Genomic DNA, 25,090 nt, shown 5'->3' on the forward strand with positions numbered 1-25,090 from the left:
AGACGAGTGAATGATGCTGTGCTGTTTGCCGTGCTGTAGTGAGAACTGTAAAACAAATCTCTATGCAGTGTTTGCAATCTTGTTGACCCAGACCTGCGATGTTAATATTGGGTACAAGTTGAGAGCAGGATTGTTGCTCACTAAAACAGGAAACAGACACTGACTGCTTTCAGGATCTGCAGCACAGTATAGTGTTGTGTTCTGACAGCTCAGAAAACTCCCAAAGCAGAACTGGTTTTTGAAATGTCAGACAAAATGGACATTTTTCCCCCTCTCTGCATTTTAACTGCATCCCGATTATAAGACCATTTAAGCTCCTGAACTTGTATGCCATGCTGGTAGTGCGGCACAGCACATACACACACACACACACTGAAACACATGCAGCTCAAGACCCAGTGTGAGCTCGCGTTTGGCTACAGGCTCCGCGCATCAAACTGCTGTTTTCTGTTCAAATAACCTCACACACACACGTCTAAACCAGCCGTGCTGTATGTATTTCTACATTGCACATATATATATACTATATATATATATTTTTTTTTAAATGCAGCTGAGTAAAATAAAACTCCATATCTTACATATCCTGATAAAGTCTGTGATTAGGACAGTTAAAAAAACACGCAAATCCATTTGAGCTCTCGCAGGGAACCTGTTAGCCTCCAGTGTATAGCTGGCACGCATAAGCAGCGATATAAGTTTATTATTATTAATAATAATATTATTATTATAGTGCGTAGCACACAAACCCGCACGCACCCCTCCCGTTGCCTTGCGGTCTTACCTTCCTCAGCAGCGGCTGGCGTGTGGCCGTGTGAGGAGAATCCATCCCCGAGTCCGCACAGGAGCGCCGCGGCGAGCAGCAGCTGGGACATGGTGGCCGAGTGAGCGCTGACGCCGCCGCACTTCACCGCCACTGAAGTCCGAGTGCAGCCCTCCGGTGGTCGGCGACGAGCGAAATGTTTGTAGTGTGCGTGTGGGTATACCGCTGTATAACGTGCCCTTCCTCACACACTCACACACTCCTTGCGCTTCGACTCGGCGAGCACTGCACGAGAACGCGCTCGACACCGAAGAGAGAGAGAGAGAGAGAGAGAGAGAGAGAGAGAGAGATGGGCAGAGAATTGCACTCACAGACAGATTAGACTGCGGCGACACCGCTACATGGCGAGCGGCTGTACTGATGTGGCCTCTTGAGACAGAAGGATGGAAACCACAGCCTAGACCAAACACCGACTCTGTTCTCCCTGACAGTGATTACTAAGTGCCATAGTGAGATTTCAATCATTCCATTTAGCGAGATTTCAATTTATTCCTTTTTGACGTGTGAACTCAAAGTGGAAGCAAAGCACTTTATTATAAATTAAAACCCCGCAGTTCAGCACCCAGTAGGACCATCTAACGCACATGCACATCAGTACTGCCAGAGGGGAAATGTAGCTTAATTCATGCTCAAAATGTCACTAGAAGTAATCAAATGGCAGAACAGGCTAATTTTAAATGGAATAAAAATAATAAATAAATGATAGCTGATTTTTTTTAAAGAATTAAGAAGCCATTGTTCCTGGCAACACAAATTATTCAGAAATGAATGTGACAAAATTAATTTTTCTCTCTACAATGCAGACAAAAAAGCAATTGTCGTGAGTACACCCAAAGGAACATGGTTACAGATTGGGAAAAACACCTCTATTACGTGGAAGCAACAAGATAACTCAAAATGAAGCTCAAAGAAATACACCAGTGAGGCATACAATAATGGTCATCTTGGTTGGTTGTCTGGGACAGTTGCTGATCAGTGCATGGCCCTTGGAAACAATTGTGTTGATTAGCTGTTTGAAACAACCGTGATCATTGATTGGTCATTGGAAGCAATTATTTTTAATGATTAGTTGTTGCAAACAATGGTGATCATTGAACATCAAAAATAATCATTTTCTGTGTTTATTTGTTGAGAGAGGTAGTGATTAGGGATTGGTCACTGGGAAAAATAGTGATCAGGGTTTGGTCACTGATATAAAAAAAATAGTCGATGATTAGTTGCTGGGAAGAGAGCACTGAACAATTCAGCGAGGATGTAAACAATGCTGGCGGGTCACATGAACCCAATCTCTGAACTTATATTACCAGCAGCACATTCATAAACAGTTTGAAGTTAATCAAAAATCATTAGATAATTCTGGGTGACACTGGTTAAGAAACAAGGACATATCCTCAGTGCTAAATAAATAATAAAGGTAGACAAGCAAATAAACATTTAATAATAAGTTGAATAAGTAGGGTAATAAGACTTTTATTTTAGTAACCAATAAGCCTGTATAAGACACCTTAAATATGGCATTTTAGTTGGATTAGTTGGATTTAACATAGAAGATAACCTGAGCAAACTGAATAATGAGTCTAGGTCTCCAAGGCACATTTGCCACCAGGGTATAAATCATCACAGATCTTTTATAATGCTACTCCTACAGCATTAATGCCCTAGCACCATCATTGTAATTTTCCTTGCGACTTTCTATAAATCAACAGTGTACTTCTTTAGATGTTTTGTCTTGTTCATTTGATAGCTTCTGTTTTTCTCTTTATCTTGATCATGTCTCAAAAGTTTTTGTTGTGGTAAAAAAAAACATTTCAGCATTGTGTTCAGCAATGTTCAGCATTTGGACTATTTGATGAACTTCAAAAAGGTAGCTAATATTTCTCATTATGTGATTAATGATCAGTTTTAGATCATTAAGCCTATTTCTCTCTCTCTCTCTCTCTCTCTCTTTCTCTCTCTCTCTCTCTCTCTCTCCTACTAATTTTTAAGCATGGAATGTCCTTATTCTACTAGCAGATGCCTTTGCATTTCTTGAAGTAGCCAATTTAAACAAGCAAAATTGTCTGCCAACAAATTTGGGCAATTTTAAGCTTGAAATTTGTAAAATATCTAGAACTATGCTTAATCATTTTAAAATTTGGTTTAAAACTAAATAAAAAGAACTCCTAATCATATTAAGGCGCTTTTTTGATTGAAATATTTACAGTGCATTTGTTCAAATTAAATTATTTATTTATTAAATTATTTAGTAGTTTATGTGTTTGTCTTGATTTGTATCTAGATACATACATACAGTAAATACATCCTGCATGCTGCAATATTTATGCTGGGTGGGCTATATACTTTCTAACATCTGAATGTATTAACACTGAAAGTTTTCAAACTCCAAGCCACCTAAGCTTATTGCCTGATTCTGATTTGAGGTTGCAGGGGCTAATCAGGGCTTTATGAGTGCTGCTTATCCCTAGTGCTCCCTCGGGGTAAGGGAGCTGTTCTCTACTACAGGGCTGTGTGCCTTGTACTAATATTATACTTTTACACAAAATACATTTTTACTTTGTTGATGAAATGCTTTGAAGACCTAAAAACAACCGAAAAAATGTGTATGTTAGATGTTATTTACACATGAATTCCACCACATAGTGGATGAAGCATGCTGACGGTATAAACCTGTTTTAATGGTTTTCTGTCTGTGCCTTATCACCACTGGTCAGGGATTCTGCAGGGCCATAAGATGAAATGTGGAAGACACAGAGTCAAGTTCATGTTTTTGGAACTGAAAGCACAAGGGCTACTGAAGACTGCCCACACAGTGGACGACCCACAACACGCTTCAGGGAAGCTTATGCATTTGCAGTACTAATGCTCTGCCTTTCAGGCAGAAACCACCAACTGTTCTTTATATTCCTTTACCCCAAGCTAGCAACAGAGCTCAGCTTTGTAAAACATGCTTCCTCATGCACGTACATTGTTCTGTACTGTCTATTGCAATCTTTTGTGCAATCACTCTATGACATATAAAATAATATTGGAGGAAAATTATATAATTTGATCTCCATAGTACAAGTAAGTACATGTCATTCTTTTATATTTGTTCTAATTTAGGGGGAATCGACTGTTCTTTCACTAAATTAAGACCTTTGCATTTTCACTGTTATTTTTGATTACTGATCTTATTTTGGTACTGACGTTTAACACTAATAGACTGCTAATGTCCATCACAAAGTCAGTGTAGTATATAGAAATCACTGAACCTTCCTAAAAGGTCAGCAATTAAAAGTGTTGCAGTCTTACTAGCGGAATCAAATGAGCCTGATTGTGTTGTTAGAACTGCAGCGGAGAAAAAAATGACTTGCTATAATTCAAAGAGTAATTATATTTTCATAACACAAAGTACTTTATGTAGGCTACCGCTGCCTGCCAAACGCCTTTGACACAAAGCTACATATAGACATAAAATGGCCTAACTGCTTAGCTCATATATATTCAAATGAATACTTATATTCATTCAATACAGGATAATTTTTTCTATTCGTACAACAGGTGAATTAATAAGGCACCATTTTGTGTGGAGCAAAATAATGGTACAGTAAAGCTACTTGTATAAGATGTGTAAATAAACTGTCAGATATCACTATACATCATCACCTCTCTCATGGTCAGCAGTTAACCTTTAGCTTTTAAGTAGTATGAAAGACACACAAAGAGAAAAGTCAACATCAACTGATGCAAAGCTCTTGTGCTAATAAATATTCTACTGGTGTAGTGGAGGCCTTTGAACCTGTCAATAGCAGTGATGCTCAGACCAGACCTCTGGGTCCTTCTGCACTTCCACAAGCCCGACAGCACATGTGTGAACATGCCACGGGGCTGCCCCACTGACTCCAAACTCAACTTTCTTTACCACCTTCCCTGTCCATGCTTTATAAGCCAGTGAATTGAATCTGTCCCTATGAAGTGTACGCTTATCTACTCTACTTCTCTTCACAAGTTTCTGGTGTGTTAGATTGGCGTTATTACAGAGGCTGCACATCAACGCTGGTCTACATGCCAAGTGCACTTACAAGCATACACATATCTCTTCTTAAGACCTGAAATGTTCTGTCTGTCATCACCATGGAGAAGTTTTAGAATAAAAAAGTTTTTAGAATAAGTGTTGTGTATATACTCTCAGTGGCCATATTACTGGGTATAGCTACATTGTATTTGTACAGTAGTTACACCACTTATTGGCCTCTTTCTTTAGATACACCAGAAAATACACCATACCGTATGTGCACCTTTGAGGCTCGTTATTGTTTTTGTGTACAGTTTGTGAAACAGTGGAAACGGACCGCCATGACAACGCCATATTCAAGAGCTGACCTGACCAAAAACAAGAAATCACAAACTCTCATTTTACTCTTTCACATTTCTCTCATTTCAAATCTTTCTGTTGTGTAAGCCAATAATTTTACCATTTTACGACTTTTTTGGCCAATATTCAGGGGGAACTATCATTATCAGCAGTTTGGCAGTGACATTGTCATGGTACAGTAGGTGCATTTTAGTACACTGGGATTACTGGGATTACTAAACACCAGCTACACATGACCATTAAAGTCATGTTATTGTCCATTTATCAGTGTCTGTTTCAGAGCAGCAGGGTCCTGCTGTCTGGATGGTTTGGTTGGTGGACTGTTTCTCAAGCCAGCATTGAAATTAAGGTGCTGGGTCTGATACAGTTATACTAGCTCCACACACGTCCTATCGAGACACTGGCATGTTAGTGTCACATCTGTGCTGATAAACATCCATCACCCAAATCAGTGATGATTCGCTCCACTAATGGATGAGAAAAAGGAGGCTAACAAATTGTGCATAGTGAGATATGAAAAATGTTATAACTGGCCATTGAGTGTATACTGTATTTGTGTCAGTGCAGAATAGAATAGATAGAATGTGTGTTTCCCCATTTCAATTTTTCAGTATTGGCAAAACAGGTTAGGCACTTGTTACAGGGGAGCGGAATTTAAAATGAGAAGAGTGCATTTGTGGGGTTTCTAACTGAAGTGCAGAATTTCAGTACAGCACTCCTACTAAGTGGAAAAGGGCAAATGATGCACCCCAGGGTCTGGGATACACTGTTAATCAAGAGCTTAGATGACAGCTATTTGTTAGATGAATCACTTCAGTCAGGCTGAAAAGAGAAATAATTGCACTTTTACCCCACATTCCCCTTAACTTCAGATCCTTTGGGGATCTGTTTCATACTGACATCCCTGTCCACCACCTGTGTGTGTGTGTGTGTGTGTGTGTGTGTGTGTGTGTGTGTGTGTGTGTGTGTGCTACAGGGATTAACAAGGTGATATAAGAGTTCAGATTCACTGTCATACGAGTGATAAATTAAACCATACCATTGTGCTTCCACTACAGGAGGAGCTGTATGAACTGAATATTTCACAGCTTCACAGTTAATTGTGAAAAATGCTGGCAAACCTATTTGTCAAGAAATTCAACCAGGTGCTTGTCATATTTTGTCACAGGTGCCTTGCCTGATTGTTACTCTTGTAAATATTGATTTACATGAGAAGTTCAACGTGCATGTCAAGCACAAAGTCAAGCACAGAGCCTTTAAAATACCCTGAAGTCTTTGGTCTTAACTACCTGTGTGGTTTTAGCCATGACATGTTACGACAGTGTCACTATTTCAATATGCAATAAGTGACAACATTTCCCAAGCCAGCTGGTCTGACTTAAAAAAAAAATAATCAATGTGACATATCAATGTGTTTGGCGCAGGCACACACAGACACACTCCCACACACATGCACATGCTGTGGCATGGAGACTCCATGGTAAAGTGTACAATACACTCAGGTACACAGAAAAATGTTTGACTTAACACTGCCATCTAGAGAAACTAGAAAAATTAGGATTTTAGCATTTAAACTCCATCCACATTAATGACTGTCATGTAATAAACTAAATAAGCTCTTTATAAACATGATAAAAAGATGAATAACCTTTTATCATTTTTAAAGCCACAGATCCTTGATATTTAAAAAATCCCCACTGCATTCGTATGAAGTAAGATGTTTCAATATAAAACATCAGTGATAGCTCTGTACTATCAATGAGAAAACCTCTTTGTGGTCATTTTTGCAGAAAAGCCATAATGAAGGGAGTCTGCCTCATCAGTATGCGGCGGAAACTGTGTACAAATAAGGTGTACAAATGAAGTGCTTGCGAACATTTGATTCTATCAATGTTTAATGTGCACTTCGCTGCCTCACCAGCTTCTAAATGATTAGGATCATATCCACAGGTCTCATCTCCATATTTCCTACCTTTACGTTTGATAGAAAATATAAATTTTTCAGTATAAGAATGAATAATTGTTCATTGTTTGCTACAATGCATTGCAGAAACATTTTATGTGGCTGTCAAGAGGATTATTCTCTCTCTCTCTCTCTCTCTCTCTCTCTCTCTCTCTCTCACACACACACACACACATGCGCACAAACACACACACATTCTCAATTCAGTAAAATTGACACAAAGCCAGTGACATGTTGCACCAACAAGTTAATATTTTAAGGCCACATATGAAGTATTGCATGTGACAGATTAATAATGCTGTAGCCCCTCCATGATGAACATGTTTATCCTTTTTGCAAATGGATATAAAAAAGGCTTTTTGCTTTGAAAATTGACACAGGTTACACAGGCTAATGGTACACTATTTGACCATTACACACACATATTATATATATATATATATATATATATATATATATGGAAGGGTTTCATTTACATATGGGGTTTGATCATTCACCCACAATGTCACTAGTACTAGAGGTGTTCAGAGGGAGGGATTGAGGTTGGGGATCTGTTTAGGCAAACCTTTACAAATCATCTCTTCCTGGAACATACTTTATGCACTGGGGCATTAGCATGCTATCATTCAGGCCCTTTTTTTATAAAAGAAAAAAAGTGTAATACTACACCATTTAAAGACATGCTATACAAATACCTTTTAATATTGCTGTAACATTTGGTGGAAGACCTATATAAAGGTGGATGGCCAGGAATCCACATCCTTTTGTGCAAGTGCATATCCATCTCAATGCCGAAGGTGCAGAAGCTAATTTTAAACAAAAACTGGAGTGGTATACTGTAAGTGTCTTTTAGCATCTAGGAGCAAATTAAATACTGAGACACAGTATAATTCTAATGAAGCCAAATAAAATTCAGTGTAACCAACGCAATCTAATACTAAATACACATTATTCTGAACTAGAAGCCTGGAGTCCTGGAGAGTTTTATGATTTCTTTGCTCTTGAACATGGTAAGCCTGGCCATTAACCAGTGAGATGAACCATGAGCAGAAAAAGAAAATCACGAAACTCTGCTGAACTCTGCTCCGTCAGGACTGGAATCAGGCATTCCTGATTTCAGCTAGCTAACACAAGAACATTTTTATTCAGCTCCCTTAAGGCAGCACTGACAGACTATTGTGTAGAGCCATGAAGCTGTATAATGTGTTGTGGGTATTGCTTGGTTTCATTTTGCCTGCTGTTTCTGGATGATTGAACGGAAGTCAACAGTCAACCGGCAGCTACTGCCAGTCAGATTTTCATTTTAATTATTTTATCACTAGTTTAATCATCAAATAAAAATAAAGTATTTGTGTTTCATTATTTTTTTTTTTATATTTGATATGTCAACATACTTGCAACCTTATGTACAATGTTATATATATAATATTATTAAACCAACCATGTTACTATCTGGTACTCATTTCCATTTATTTATTTTTCATACTGCTAAGCCTATCCCAGGTAATTCAAGGCACAAAGCAGGGAACACACAGGATGGGGTGCCAACCTAGTGAAAGGTTGTGACGATTTTTTTTTTAACTGTTGGGGGAGACAGGAGTAACAAGTGGAAATCCACAAGCACATGGAGAACATGAAACTCCAAACACACAGACCAGAGGTGAGATATGAACCGCCAACGGCAGCCCCACCTTGGAGGTGTAAGGCAACTGTGCTAACGACCATGTCAACTAACTTAACTTATTAGGTGCAGCACAGCTCCAGGGTCTCCAGTGTAATACTAATGTCAAGATTTTGTCTGTGTGAACTTTTGTGCGTGCTCCTTGTGTTTGTGTGGATTTCCTATGGGTTCTCCACAAAAAATATGCTGGTAGGTGGCTGTGGTTACACTAAAAATTCTCCAGTAGATAAATGATTGTGTAAATACTGTATGTACTGTATGTATGATACTATGCAATGGACTGGTGTTTTGTCCTCGATTCTCTTCTCATGTCCAGTATAAAAGACATACAGTGATACAAAATGCATAATTTGGTTTATATATATATATATATATATATATATATATATATATATATATATATAGTGCAGAGGCGCCCCTTCTTTGAAGATGAAATACTAATCCTGAAATTATAAACAACTTTGTCTGTGTTTTGATGGCCAACTTGCTATAACCAGAGCACAAAGCCTAACAACAAAGACTTTGTTGCCTTTTCTCTAGGGTGCAATGTACTGAGATGTAATGAAAGCAGACATGGACATACATGTATATGCTCTTAGCTAAACTGATAAATTTTCCCAGAACAGGAGCTCCATAACTAGATCTTTACTATGCTGTATGTGGGGAGGCTCTTGAGCTCTTCAGAATAGGCTGTTATTAGAGATTTTGCAGACACAGGAGTAACAATGCCCTTCTGCTCAGGCCAGCTCAGTCCTGCTTTCCCCTGTGCTGTAATCAAGGCAGGAGCACAAGCAAAGAACAGAGGAGCCCCTGAGTGGATGGACTGAATCAGAAATTAATCTGCTAGTCTTCTCTAATATGCGCTTATGCGCGCGCCCACACACACACACACACACACACACACACACCCACACACACATACACACACACACACACACACACACACACACACACACACACACACCATCTATAGGCCCCTTACCATCGATTGGTCACAGATGAGCAGTCTGGCTAGAGACTGAAAAAAAAAGTTTCTAGAGTGTAATCACTGCTGGTCATCACCCTGTGGAGGAGATTGAGCGACTCAACATCCTGAAGGAAGGAGCAAAGGCTGAAGGTCAGAAGGCACTCTTATTCTTAGATCCCCAGCTAATGAGAGATATGAGCCTTTGATTGAAATTAAGAGCAAATCTGGAAAGGTTATTGAGGAGACGAAGCCTCTCACCACCTTCTAGGCTGCTTTCCTTTGCTCTCTGTCCAACTTATTAATTTAATTTTATGACATTATCATCTATGAAACACAATTTTTTTCTGGATAATGAATACTTCTCACTTTCTAAAAGGGGCTTTACCTTAAATCTTGTGGAAGAGGGATGGCACCACTCACTTCTCTGTCAATCCGAGTGACACTACTCAATTGTGGGTTATTTGTAAGCCCATGTATGCAGAAGATAGCAAATAGCACTTTCCTCTGAGTGTATTACGATGGCCTGTAATGCTGCATGAGCAGCGGGTGGGAAAGACGAAGTGACTGGTTTCGCAGGTCTTGGAGGAAGCATGCGTTAGCCTTCACAGTTGGTTTCACATGTCTCAAAAGAACACTTATTAGCTTTCACAGTTGGTAGCTGTTCTTTGGGTGTGAATTGGCAAATGACCAAACAGTGAGAAAATATAAGAAAAAGAATACCTTTAGGAGTTTCCATCATAAGCGGATTTAAACCTTTTAAGGAGGGATCAAGTTAGATTTTGGGAGGATTCTCGGCATGCCACATCAGTCCTACTCTGTGTGATGCAAAAGTATAAATGTACATGATTTCAGAAGTTTCTACCTTATTTTTAAAGTTTTCCCTAAGCTGTAAAATCTCATTAACGTAGATACAGGGTGGACCATAAGTTCCCATGCATAGGAAAAATAAATATTTTAATTTTTTTTTAAAAGTTAGAACTAAAATATTTTAGGTGCATTTGACAAAAGAGCAATGATTTTTATAATTATTTCATAAATATTTATACAGTGGAACTTTGGTTTACGAGCATAATTAATTCAGGAAGCGGGGTCGTATTCCAAAACACTCGTAAATCAAATCAATCAAATCATTTTCCTATAAGAAATTATGGAAACTCAAATTATTTTTTCCACAGCCCAAAAAAATTAATACATCAAAATAATTATCACAAAACATTAAGTAAAAATAAAACAAATTAACCTGCACTTTACCTTAAGTAAAAAAAGTAAAAATAAATCCTGACAGATAAGTGTTTCTGTTTGTGCGCGCAGGCACTGTGTTTGTGTGTGTGTGTGATTCTAAAGTAAGCTCCTCTCTCCCCCTTGTAATCTTACACAGTTACCCTTTCTCCACACATGTGCGCGCACACAACAGAAACACTGTTTATCGGAAAAATAAACAAGAAATCTCTCTAATGACACTTGATTGAGCGACACACTAACAGAATCACTGCAATTTAACTTGCACTTAACCCGTGAAAAGAATCGTGACAGAGCAGTGTTTCTGTGTAGAAAAGAGCACAGTCTGTGTGTGTGTGTGTGTGTGTGTGTGTGTGTGGCCCGATGTCCGATGACGCGTGCACACACAGACCTAAAGAACAGGCTAAGCTTTGAGCAGAGTGAGAAAATGGATCTTTTACCTCTCTAATGAGACTTGCTTTTGCTTTACACACGCACTGTACACACATGCATACAGACATAAAATAAAATATGTCTTACGCACACACATATGGTCTCAGTGTTATAGTAAACAGTACACATGTGCACGGATGTTGATTATACTGGTAAGAGACGCGCACTAGGACCCAGCAGGTAAGACGTTTACCCACAATCCTGCAGCACATTTTATTTATTTATTTATTTATTACTTTTTTTTCTTCCTATGTATAAAAATTTGTATTAAAATGTATATCAAGAGAGAGAGAGAGAGCACAGTCGATAACCAAGTGTAGCAGTGTGGACAGAGATCAACAGATCAGTAAAGTCCGGAGACAAAGCACTGCTGACACAGGTTTAAGAGGATAATATCCTAGCAAAATGGCAGAAGAAACCTTTGGAAAAACACTTGAGCAACTGAAAAGGGAGAGAACTTCTGCAAAAAGTAGCTTTACCAAGCAAGCTAACTTTCTCAACAGAGAAGCACATAATTTGCCAGAATCAGAACTCAAAAAAGAATTCAAAAAGGTCTCCACTGTAGGAAAGAAAGTTTTTGAAACCAATGAGGATTACAAGGCTGGGTTACTGGCAGAAATCAAAGCTCACCTAAAAGACGGTGAGGAGGTTTCACTTTCAGCACAGCAAGAAGCTGATTTTAAAGAAACAGAGGAAGGATGTAATGCAAGGCTTGAGGAAATTGACGAGCTAGTGCAAACAAACCTCTGGAAAAGATATGGACAAGCCGAGATGGCGGCTACTATCTCCGCGGCGGAGACAGCTTGTGAATGCGCTATCACCATGCCTGTCGATACCGTCGGCTATAGTATGCAACTGGAACTCTTGGTGAGAGAGGCAACCAAGGTTCTGGCAAACTGGGACAGGTGGACCCCGACAACTGTAAGAGCAGAGTTAGAGGGTCGCGCATGCAAGCTGAGAGAGCTTAGTTATGAGTGTGAGGCAAAGAAAATTCAATTTGCATGTACTCAAAAGATTACAGAGAATGCACAAGCATCACAAACCGATGTGAAACATAAGGTGGATGTAATAGCGTCTGCACCTCAGATTATGCCAGTAGTAAAAATTAAACCTACAGTACAAGCCTACCTACGGTCAGTGGTAATAAGAGGGACTTCTACCGCTGGAAGAGGGACTGGGAAAACCTTCAAAGACAAGGAGAACCCACAGGGTCGGCTGAGGTTAAAAAGATTCAACTGGTGGACAGCATCGACAACAAGATCGGCAAAGAGCTCAGGCTTTCCTCTTACAACACAGCTGCTGACATCTTCAGAGTGTTGGAGAACCGCTATGGAAACAGAACCACAATCGCTATGGAAATTGTCAAGGAGCTGGAAAGGATTCCTGCAGTGAGAGATCATTAGCCAAGGAGGGCTATAGAGTTAATCCAAATGGTAGAAAAGGCCCTGGCAGATCTGACGGACCTTGGAAATATCAGCGCAATCAAAAACCCACTTGTGATGAAGTCCATTGAGAGCAAGTTACTTGAGTTTGTGAAAAGACAATGGTTAGTCTATATGACGGATCCTGCAAATGGCATCACACCAGAGAAACACTTTGATGCACTACTAGAGTTCCTAAAGAAAGAAGAAGAAATTCTTGAAAGGCTCGAGCAGCTCAAGATCTCAGAAAAGGCAGAAAGGCCAGAAAAAAAGTCTGAGAAGTATACCTTCACCAGAACGAAAAGAAAGTTTCAACAGAAAGTGGATGCGTCGTGTGTGGAGAATAGAAGCATAGAGACAAAATCTTCTTTTGCAAAAAGTTCAAAGAACTAAAACTAGCAGAGAAGAAGTTCATTGTAACGGGTGCGTGTAAAAAGTGCTTGGAATGTCACAATGATGGTGACAGATGCAACGACAACTATCTTTGCAGAAACAAAGACTGTAAAAAGGGAGTCCCGTCAGACCACCATTACCTTCTTTGTCCAAAAGGGGAACTCAAGAATATGGGTGGGGAAAGAGCCACCACCAGAGACCCCAGGAAAGGAAGTAGATTTACAGATGAGCAAGAGGAGCTTTAGGCAGAACTCTTACCAGAACTAGCAGAAAAGTTCAAAAGAGCATTCACCAACAAAGCTAAGATGGTAGACTGCTCTGAGAGAGACAAAATGGGATTTTTAGTCGGGAGTGGATTAAAAGAACTCCCTGTTATTATGATGTTGATGGAAGTAACCGCTAATGCAGGACAAAAAATTGGCACTCTGATAAATCTGGCCTCACAAATTATTACGCACAAAGCTGCTGATAGACTCAGGTTAAAAGGAGAAAAAGTTACCTTGGTGGTTCAAGGGGTTGGCAAGATGGCCATTAGAGTGAGCACGAAAAGGTACCTCCTCAGGATTAGAGTCAAAACTCACGAGGGGACGGTGAAGGCTCATCGGCTGATCTGTTATGGGTTAGAGGAGATTGCCAAAGTCCACAGAAGTGTAACTCCAGAGCAATTGAAAAAATTATTTCCAGACTCGCACCACAAAGAACGAAAGTCGTGGGAGATCTCGTTCTATGGGACAGTCCATTGGGGAAAACCGTTGCTGGAGCACACCCAGATCTGTTTGAGAATGTGGATATGACAGCACGTGAGTCTGAGACGCATTTTGCTCGGTCCATGAGCGCGGCTGCAGTCAAATATGAGGAAATCTTTAAAAATGCTGAAGCTCCAAATGTTTCCAAGATAATCCAAAGAGAGAAAAGTCATGTAGCTGAAACAAAAAGCTCACTGGCAAGCAACCAGGATTTTCTTGAGTGGTGGAAGTGGGACAGTATCGGAGTGGCCTGTGAACCAAAGTGTGGCGGCCTGTGAACCAAAGTGTGGCTATGTACACTCTATAGGGTCCGGGTTCGATTTCTGCCTCAGATTTGTGCATGGAGTTTGCATGTTCTCCGCGTGCTTGGTGGGTTTCTTCTGGGGTTTTCTTCTACAGCCCAAAGACAACGCCAATTGGTGTTACCAAATTGTCTGTACTGTGTGTGTGCCCTGCACAGGGTGTACTCCAGCTTGTCCCCTATAAGTTTCCTGGGATAAGCTCCAGGGCCCCTGCAATGCTACAGTATATATAGGATAAAGGATTATAGATGATCAGTGGATGAGTTATGGATTTATGTAGAGTTAGCAGCTGATCAAAAAAAAAAAAAAAATATATATATATATATATATATATATATATATATATATATACATATATATATATATATATATTGGAGCAGGTGTGTTTTGAACATAAATAATGTGTCAGTGCTGAATGTGGATCTGAGATGCCATACAATCTCCATCTGCCTTCAAAACAAAGCTTGTTAGCTTTGATTTAAAAGCTTTAAATCTAAAAAGAACACGAATGGGGCCATATGTTCTCTCTTTTCACTTTGTGGGAAGAGACCCTGTGAAGAAGAATCCATAGCCTATTGCCTAGTACTTTCTATTCTTTTTTTTCTAATGCTCCAGGGAGGGGAAAAAACATAAAAGTATGTTAAATTTAATGTAGGAACAAAAAGTAACTGATATTACCTAGCTGTTTAAAATCCATGGTGTCCAGTAAGGATCCCTTTGGCCACATCACAGCTCTCCTGATATCTGGCACAATAGCATGACCTCATGTGTGATATTGCTTTTATACAACAGTTCAATAAATGCCATTTTTTGTTGACAGATTATGATTTGTTTAATAATCGACCAGTTATTTTGTTCCCCAAACACATATCCTTTTGGAACTGACTGTGACTGGTATTACTGGTGACCTATAGTTGGTGTAATTAACTGGGACGAAAGTAGTTTTAAAGTCTTACCAATGTATCTTACTTGCTTATCTATGTAGCCAAATGGAGGAGGAGAGTAAACCAAGGAGGCGGTGGACAGTCCTGTGAACTCTATGAGATTTATATTATATTTTTCCATATTTAGGTTTAAACTAGGGGTTGAATAGTGTTCAAATAGTGTTAAGTAGGAAGCTGCAGAGACCCTTTGAGGTTGGGAAAAAAAGTATGGCCATAGGTTCTGTGTCATGTCCCAGGATGATTGTTTTGGAGGTATGTTGTTTGTCAATTAATAAATTAATGGCCATATCTCATGGCCATGCATTAAACTATCTTTTCTCGATGCATTATTAAGTTGTGGCCACAACATAGTATCTTGTAGCCATGCATTATAATATTTTGTTCCCACGCCTAGTGGCAACAACATCGTGTCTTGTTTCCACAGCTTAGAAAGTCATGGCCATTAAATATTTTTCCAATTAGATTGCTTGGTCGCAATTAACTGTCGTATAATAAGCGACAGTGAACTGCATTCTGATCACAAATACAGTAGAACCTCGGATTGTGAGTAACCTGGTTTGCGAGCATTTGGCTTTTTGTTTTGATGCCAGTCACGTGATCACAATTGAGCCAATGGTTCCTCTCTGTCACACGCTGCGGATTTGTGGGTAATCGTTTCCTATGCTCTGTCTCAGTCATATAGTCAACATCCATGAACACGTGTACTGTTTACTTTAAAAAGTAAAGTACCTTTTATTTTGTGCATGAGTTTTTTCGGTATGCTTGTGTGTGTGTGTGTGGGTGTGTGTGTGTGTGTGTGTGTGTGAAAGTTGTCTTACACAGCAGCCTCCCTCTAACCCCCGCTATACCGCTATATATATAGAGTGCATGCTGGACTGATGGTGTGACGCACACTCACTCCAAATCACACCAGCTTATTGTGAAGCAAAGGATGGGTTCTTTGTCTTGGCCCTGACACCTTTACCGGAGCTATCTAATGAAATGCACAAGTAAAAGAACACCTAAAAAGAGACGCCACCAGGTGTGGTGTGTTCACGCTGATTGCCTCTGCTGTGGCGTCGCCTGGCAACTGCGTGTCTAGATGACCACAACTCTGCCTGTTCAGAACCCAGCAGGGTAGCAGCCTGCGGATCTGCACGTCCTGAACAGTGCAGAGTATTTTTATGTAGTTCTGCCCCTTGTGAGACCTGAGACGTTACAATACAGCTCTGGAAAAATAAGAGACCACTGCAAAATATAGTTTCTTGTGTTTCTTTTTTTTTTTTTTTTTTTTACAGGTGCATGTATTGGCATGTAATATCACACATTCAGCTCAAATGTAGAACTTTATGCTTGATAAACATGCCTAGTATAATTATTACTATTAACATTTACAGTAAGACAATTATACTGCACAATACACATACTAGATGATAACACCTTTTTTCTGATGGATCACAAAGATTCGTACCGAGATTCATACCCAAAGGAGGCTTTTGCTGCAGCATATTAGGCCCACGCCAGTGGGATGAGCATACACCAGCAGAAAATGGCCTTTGTATCGCACCTTAGCACATTACATTCCAGGTATGGAAGCAAGTAAGGGTGACACAACAATTGCAGTTGCAGACTGCTTGGATTTCAGAGGGGGTATTTTGGCACAAAGTCCCATAGTAGGGTAGGTTGGCACTAAGATTTTCTTCTGGAATATCTCCTGAGCATATTACACAGCAAGATCATTTTGTAACTGGTGTTGTAGGTTATTCATTAAAGTCTTGTTTGAGAGACATGAGTAAAAAATTCTATCCACAGTCAACCTGCCCCTTTTCCCCTATATATCCAGGAGATGACATCACAACACATCAAAATAACCCAAGATCATGCAGTATTGTGGTAATAACTCAAATAAAACTAAATGTAAATAGTTTGTAAACAAATTGTGTTAATGCTTTGGCTAAATGACATTAAGAAATCAATATTTGGTGGAATAACCCCAATTAGAGCTTTTATGTGTTAAAGGGATCATCCAGAAACATTTTTCAGTAAATGTTAATATGATCTTTAGGGTCCTAATGAAAAGTTTGTAATATATTTAATTAAAAATTCTCAATGGTTGTGTAAAAAAACACTACTTTTACCTGGTAAAAACTAGCTCTGTTCTCAGCAACCTATTTCAGTGCATGTTCCTTTAAATGCTCATGATCTCTGCTGAGCCCGCCCCCAGTTCTGTGGGGCGTGTCTTCACAACACACGTGGGGTATAGCCACGGAAGTGTAGTCCAGTGTGGGCAATGCTTTCGACTGCATTACCCACAAAGCATTGCCCACAACGCAGTGCTTTGTGGGTAATGCAGTCCAAACTGGAAAACGCTGGAATATAGAGCCTGAGCCTGTTTTCTTAAGTAGTTTTTGGTTTTTGGTTTGAGTTAAGTACGGAACCTACGCGGAAGTTTGTAATATCGCCTGACAACGCAGAAATTAAAAGAATGGACATGCATCGACTCGATTTGTCTTTCTCATCACTGCATGGGCATGAATTAACGGGCTGTTACGCTGCCGCGAGCAACAACAACATAAAGCGGAGAAGCTTACTGAGAGAGATACGAACGCGATGTGTTTACTGATGTGTTTACATGACTTCTTAATCTTCGACAGACATCGTTATAAACCATCTAACGTAACAAAGGTAGGCATAATATAGTTTTCCGACTACGTACACAGTTTGCAACTAGACAATCAGTCGGTAGTGAATGACGACTGCTGTGTTCGCTATTACACCCAACAACTGTACACAACACTCGCTTAGGCGCCATTTTGCTCCAGCGGCGAAAAACAAATGCTAAAACACCAGTGTCAATCAACTAGTGTAGGAGCGGCCTTTTGTGGTGTGGCGTCACATCGACAGGCATTTGCGATTGGCCTGATTTCAGAAGGGGCATGTTATTGTAATAAATGAAAAGAAAACCACTGGGCGGCTCTTTATCATCGTAGAGTGGTTGTGTACGCACTCTCCTAACACACGGTTCAGTCCAAACAGCTTAAAAAAATGCATGTAGGCCTGTATGACCCCTTTAAGGCATGCTCTTCACCAGTTTTTCACATTGTTGTTGGGTAATTTTATACCACTCTTTTTGCAAAAAGATATATAGAATAGGGATATTTATAAAATTATGATACTGAAAAAAATCAAAATACAAATCGAATTGGCACCATGTGGTGATAATGTCATATTGGCTGGTGCCTGTGATGATTTCCATCACTAGTAGACATAAGGAGATTAGATGGTACATAGTAAATACCAAAAGGATAAGGTAAATTAGGATGTAGTAGCTATTTATTTTCTCATAACTCTATCTGTAAGTTTTTTTTTTAATTAATGCAGAGTGATTTATGAACCTATAAAATGCACAATACAGAATAAATAAAATAACATTAGGGTATTTTGTGAAACAAGCCATGCATGTGTTAATAACTTAGTTTGGTTTAAATCATGAGGTTGATGTGAATAGTGGTTTAATTTAATCACTAATAATGGTCAGCTTGCCCTTTTACAGTAGGTCCTTGGTATTAGCTAAATAAATTACACTAGTTTCTATATCAATTTAGGTAATATTCCTGCTGAGCTGTAGGACAGGAGGCCAGCAGGATCAGAAGCAACCTCAGACTGTCTTGCTGTTTTATAATATTAAACGCATTGAGTTATTGGAAAATTAACATGTTAAGATGCTAATGAAACATTGGCATGTTCAGGAGATAACTATTAAACACCAGTGCTTTCTCCTCCACATCTGACATATATCACGAGCCTTTGTCTGCGCTGAGGCTGTAAAGTTGTCAGAATTAGATTTGCACAGGTCAAAGAATCATAATTCATAATTACACACATCCTGTACATCATAATTAAAAGTCTGCATAGAAAACTAGTGTTGTGTTTTGTGTATATGAACTGGGCTGAAGTGGGTTATTTGGGAAGATTGCCTTATATACTATAAGCTACGGGGGTTATGGGTGGGGTGAGGGCTCCAAGGACAAAAGGTTGGGAAACACTGATCTATGCATCCATGTGAGGGCTTTGTCTATAGCCCGATGGAAAGTGTTACATGTTATGGTAGCTGTGTTAACTTTCCAACTGTGGCTTATAGTACTTGACAATATAAATGACTTTGTAATAACAACTCTTTCCCCAACTACTTTTAAAATGGTTGTTGTTTTTTTCTTCGGAAAAATATGACAAGCAGTGAAATGAACAATATCCAGCAAGCATGAGAGAGGAAACCAGTGAAGGATGCAGGACCAAATATACAATCATGTTGTGATCAAAGCCTCTCCGCAGTCTGTTCACGAGCTGAAGAACAGACCATGCTTGATGCCCACATTTCTCAAGCCATTCTCTCCTCCATAATTTATACTCCATCGTCTTCTTCCATTTTTCTGCACAGACAAGCATACAAACAATTTGGATTCAAGTCTAGCTTGTATGGAGTTCAGAAGAAAAGAATCCACTGCTTCTTCAGTGTGCTTTTGTGAGACAATGGATTTCCAGGATCAGATTTAATTTAAATTTTTACTTCTGAACATTTTACATTTGAGTCTTTAAAGTAAGCACCACTATATAATTATTGCAAGTAAATTCATGTTTTTTTTTCAAGCTACACAGTGTGCAATTAATGCAACCACCACTTTTTCATCATTGAGTAATGCATTAGTACAGGATTTAAATTTGGCATAAATAATTAGTTGTTAATTTCTAATTGATTATTATCAAGGATTTTATAGGTAAGCTTATTAAAAATAAAGCAAAACAACTTTTAAAGGGGTTCAAATAATTCTCTCTATGCATGGACAAATATACTCTACACTTTTTTCATAAAACATTATCTGTAATTAAATTGTAGTCATTTAAAATATTTTGTACAGAAAATAAGGCATATAAAGTATGAGCTTACAGACAAAAAAAGAAAACAACAATAAAATGTGCATATATTACAAATGCATTTCTTGCAGAATATATTTTTACAATATCCTGATAGATTAATCATTATTTGATTATTTCCATTATCTCACATCATGAACCATTTTATCTAACCAAACATACAAGGATAAAAAAGTCAGTAACATTTCTTTACTGACTTAACACACACAAACATATACACACAAATACAAAAGTAAACAAATGAACAAACAAATAAATAAATAAATAAATAAATATATGAAGCTATCGTGACAGTCAATCTTTTTAAATTAACTGCAGCAGATTGTCCATGATGTTTTTTAAATCATACCAGATAGTGTCCTTATTAAAGTGAGCAAATGTGAAAAAAAATGTTTTTTGTAAAAAATACTTTATTTCTGAGGCAGCATGGTGGCGTGGTGGTTAACACTGTTGACTCACATGCACAGGGTTGTAGTTTAATCCAGCCTTGGGTGTGTGTGCGAGGAGTTTGCATGTTCTGATGCCTGTGTTTGGTGGTTTTCTCTCACAGGCATGCAGGGTAGGCTAACAGAGTAGGCTGCAGGTTATATGAGTGACTTTGTGTGAACATGCAAACTCTACGCACACAGACCCGAGGCAAGAATCAAACTTAGACCTTGGACTTGCGAAGCGACAACGCTAACCACTAATCACTAAGCCACTGTTTATAACCAAATTAAATATGTAGGCCTGGCATTACCTTAGCGTAGATGTACAGCTAAAGGCATATTGATTTCCACAACTTTTTTTGTGTCTATTTAGTGTTTTCATATACTAATTATATTTATTCTGTTATGAAAAAATAAAGAGAACAGTATAAACTTATGGCTGTAATTAAAAAGAAAAATAACCTTTTAAATTACCCTTAGTTGACTTTTTTTTTTTTTTGCCAATTTTTACTTTCAAGCTTTCTGGTTGTCCTTTTCTTATGTTGGAGAAGGTCAATCCCAATGAGGGCTATTCAGTGAATGCAAACATAATAATTTTAAGCCTTACAAACAGAATAGGCTAAATGTGCATTCACTGTCAAGCATTATTGACTGGCTTAGTGGTGAGAAAAGACTTAATAAACAACATGACTGTCTAATCCTGGCTTTGCTGGAATATGTGAAAAGACATTATGTGTCAAAAGAAATGCAAAATTCACTGAAATATAATTTTGTAAAAATGGTCATTGACCAGAATTATTCATTACTATTCATATGAGTGGAGGGTTGAGCTTCAGTATGGTCACGTGTCACTCACTGCCTTTGCTGCCTCACACTAGTGGGATAATTACCTATTTATTTTGTACCTAGACAGCCTCAGTGTGTGTGTGTGTGTGTGTGTGTGTGTGTGTGTGTGTGTGTGTGTGTGTGTGTGTGTTAGGGAGAGAGAGAGAGAGAGAGAGAGAGGCAACTGCACCTTTGCTACAATGCCTGAAAAGCACCAGGAGAGATAAAAAATCTCAGTGTCAGTGTCAGGGGAGTCTAAGAACATAATTAAGTGCTAAATAGAGAACATCAGGGAAGAACAACTGTACTGTACCCATTTCAAATCCCTGTAACCAAGGCAAGGCACACTGCAAGCTGGTTAGCATATTATAATTTAATGCTTATTTGATGCTCTTAACAGTGGAAATTGGCACAACACAGCTTGACAGAAATCCAGATATATTTGTATATCTAATACAAATTGTATATGTATATATAATTTATATAATTATTAATATATAATATATATATATAATATACAATAGTTAACTTAATAACTGAGAACTTAAATGGCGGACCTAAAACATTAGGTCGTTACATCAAAAAAGTAATCCAAGTACTCTACCACGTTACTATGTGACGTGTTACACCCAACACTGAAGTTTGTTGCATCCAAACACTTAATAAAACCTAGGATCCAAGTTAATAACTTTGATATCCATAATATACATGCAAAAAAACTATCTGGCTTTTTTTATGTTACTTTATTAAGTATTGTTACATTTCCAAGACACCACACAAGTAAACCATCACCAACCACAATAACAACAAAAACAACAACAAGGTTTTTAAACTGTATAAAGCTGCCATCTGTCAAGAACTTCTTGAGGGAAAGTGGTTTTGAAAAATTATACAGTAACATGGCCAAAGCCTGCCCTATCCCCCCAATTTAGTGAGCAAGTCATTATCTTTTCAAATGTTCTGATGAATTCTGTATGTTCATTTCTGCTTTTCTATTAAAGTTTATGCATATCATCTTTCCGCACAATTTCAGAAGATATATGGCACAGAGAAGAAACCAGACAAAGCCATTATCTCAAGTCTTAGGAAGGTGGAAAAAAAGTAATACTGTAAAACTTTTTTAGTTTTTTTTCTGTGTGCTTATATTTTTAGTAAAGTGATAAAGTTCTGGGAGTTATCTTATTACACTTAAACCTTGGATTGCGAGCAGGATTCATTTCAGAAGCATTTTTATATCAAAGCACTTATATATCAAAGCGAATCTCCCTATAAGAAATAATGATAACTCTTGTAAATCATTCCACAACCCAAAAATATTCATATTAAAATAATGAATACAAAATATAAAATTAAAATTAAACAAATTAACCTGCACTTTACCTTTGAAAAGAATCATGGCTGTAGTGATTGAGACCAGAGAGAGAGAAGAGGAGGAGGTACTCATACACACAAACACACACACACAAACACACACACACACACACACACACACACACACACACACACACACACACACACACACACACACACACACAAATTAAAAAATGCTTCATGTACACACTTGGTCACAGTGTTATAGTGAACAGTATAAGTGTGCATAACGCTGACTCGTTTACCAAGTTAAAGTTTATTTAAAATATTTGCTCATCTTGCAAAACGATCAAAGACCAAGGTACTTGCAATCCAGTGTTCCACTGTGATACAATTTTGCCATTTGCACAATGATTTTTTAATATTTAAGACAGGATAATCTGTATGTTGCCTACCAGATAGTTTAATAATTTTCTCTTTAATAACTTAATAACTTAAACACTTTATCTTTAATAGTTTAATAACTTTTTCTTAATAATTTGTTCTCAAAAATGCCAGGGCTTTTTGGATGCTTATCTCTGAGCTGCATAAGCATGGTTTATAAATCCTTTTAAAAAACTTTTTTGTCACAGATATCACAGAGATTCTATTAATTGGAATTTTGATAGTTCCAAAGTACTCAACTTTACTATACTGTACCACAGCTATTTCAGAAAACTTCAAAGGGTTCTAGCAGAATCTGCAGTGATGCAACATTTTATGTTATTTATCTATTTATTTTTTTAAGAATGAGAGATTGGGAGATGATGAGCAACTAACTCACCGTCATGCCCTGGGGTGATAACATTTAACTCTCCTGAGGTGTATTGATTTGATTAAAATGCAGCTGGGTTATTAACTGTGAAAGCAGCATGTTTCCAAGCTCCAATCAATTTGTAATTAGCAGTGACCCTCTATGAAATGAACTTATAAACAGCATGCGTCAAATGGGTTGAAACAGAAGACCATATAGAAGAAAAAAACATAGAATATGTGAACTACTGCACATGGATATTTGCTACCAGTTAGCACTGTATCCCACATTACATATTCAAACTGAAATGTGTCTGTGTATGTACTGTACCTGGGAATTATGACAAAATCTTTCATCATTTTTTTATGTAAGTGTATGAAGCAATGGGAGAAAATTGTGGGAAGTGAGGACCTGTGAGTGGTTATACTGTCAAACCCAGATACCGACACAGAGAGGAATACCAGAAGGTTAAACCTGTAAAAAAAAAAACAGGCACAGGTAAAAAAAAAAGAAAGAAAGAAAAAAGCGCTCTCAGTGAAAAGAGAAAGACAAATACTTTCCAGGCTAATTAGTGGTTGCAGACTTCTTTGATAATTACAACTTGTCTCTGAATAGACAAGTGAAACAAATGTTTTCACATGTTTTGATTTTAGAGTACATTTGTTAGGTAAGACTTCGTCAGCATTCAGTCCTGACCTGCTGTGCTCTGGCCCAGTTAACCGCAGTCCAAGCCTTCTTTAATAGAAAGCCATTGTTTATTTGGCACAGAAATCGAAGCTTAACGTTTATCAAGGTTGACACATTGTGGTCAATGCATGTCACCTTTCATATTTGCCTGCATGAGTGATGGGATAAGGTACAAGTGTGCCATTTTATTCCCTTCATTTATTTAACTCAAACCACAAAAAGAGGAAAGGTGCACTATGCACCGCTAGGTAAAGCAAAGTAATGTATTGCTCAGCTGGTGAGCGATCACACCATGGTATATCAGCCATGTACTTGCATAAAATACATTTCTGCTTGTAATACCATCACACAGAGTTATTGTAAACAACTCTATTGGATGATAGTATTTGTGATTCTTTAGACTATATAAAAAATTTTACTTTTTAGACACTCACAATTTGTAACCAATGCTACTAAACAACTGGGTAAGGTCCACATGTAGCTGGGTATCACCTGCGGTTTGGGCCTTTTATCCAGATAGAAATGCAGTTGTTGAAAACTAAACTTTTAGAAAACTCCTTCCAAAGTGAAGATTTTCCAAAAGTCTTTGATGTAATATCAGTCAATGTAACTGATATCATTGTCTGTGTGCTAGTCTCCCTGATATGACGTCAGCTTTGTTTATGAGGATATTTGTGCAGTAGTGGACTTAGATACAGTAAACTAGTGACTATGTTATCGTTGCTTACTGGACGTTTTACATGCGTGCACATACACACACACACAGTTACTCACACATTAAGTTAACAAACAGGGGGTCCTGAATATACTACGAAGCTCACTACTGCTACTGTACATACAAAAGTCCGACGACACAGACCTGTCAGACTT

General features: G+C 38.3%; 1 protein-coding gene across 1 annotated transcript in view; it reads right to left on the reverse strand.

Moving 5' to 3' along the window:
- Positions 1-875, reverse strand: part of lrp1bb (low density lipoprotein receptor-related protein 1Bb) — a 339,963-nt gene extending 339,088 nt beyond the window's left edge. The window contains exon 1 of the mRNA XM_053496592.1: positions 785-875. Within this exon, the coding sequence (XP_053352567.1) occupies positions 785-875 (91 nt within the window). The remainder of the gene's footprint in view (positions 1-784) is intronic.
- Between the last annotated feature and the right edge of the window lie 24,215 nt (positions 876-25,090).

The sequence above is a fragment of the Clarias gariepinus genome, chromosome 5 (genome assembly GCF_024256425.1).
Source record: "Clarias gariepinus isolate MV-2021 ecotype Netherlands chromosome 5, CGAR_prim_01v2, whole genome shotgun sequence".
NCBI lineage: Eukaryota > Metazoa > Chordata > Actinopteri > Siluriformes > Clariidae > Clarias > Clarias gariepinus.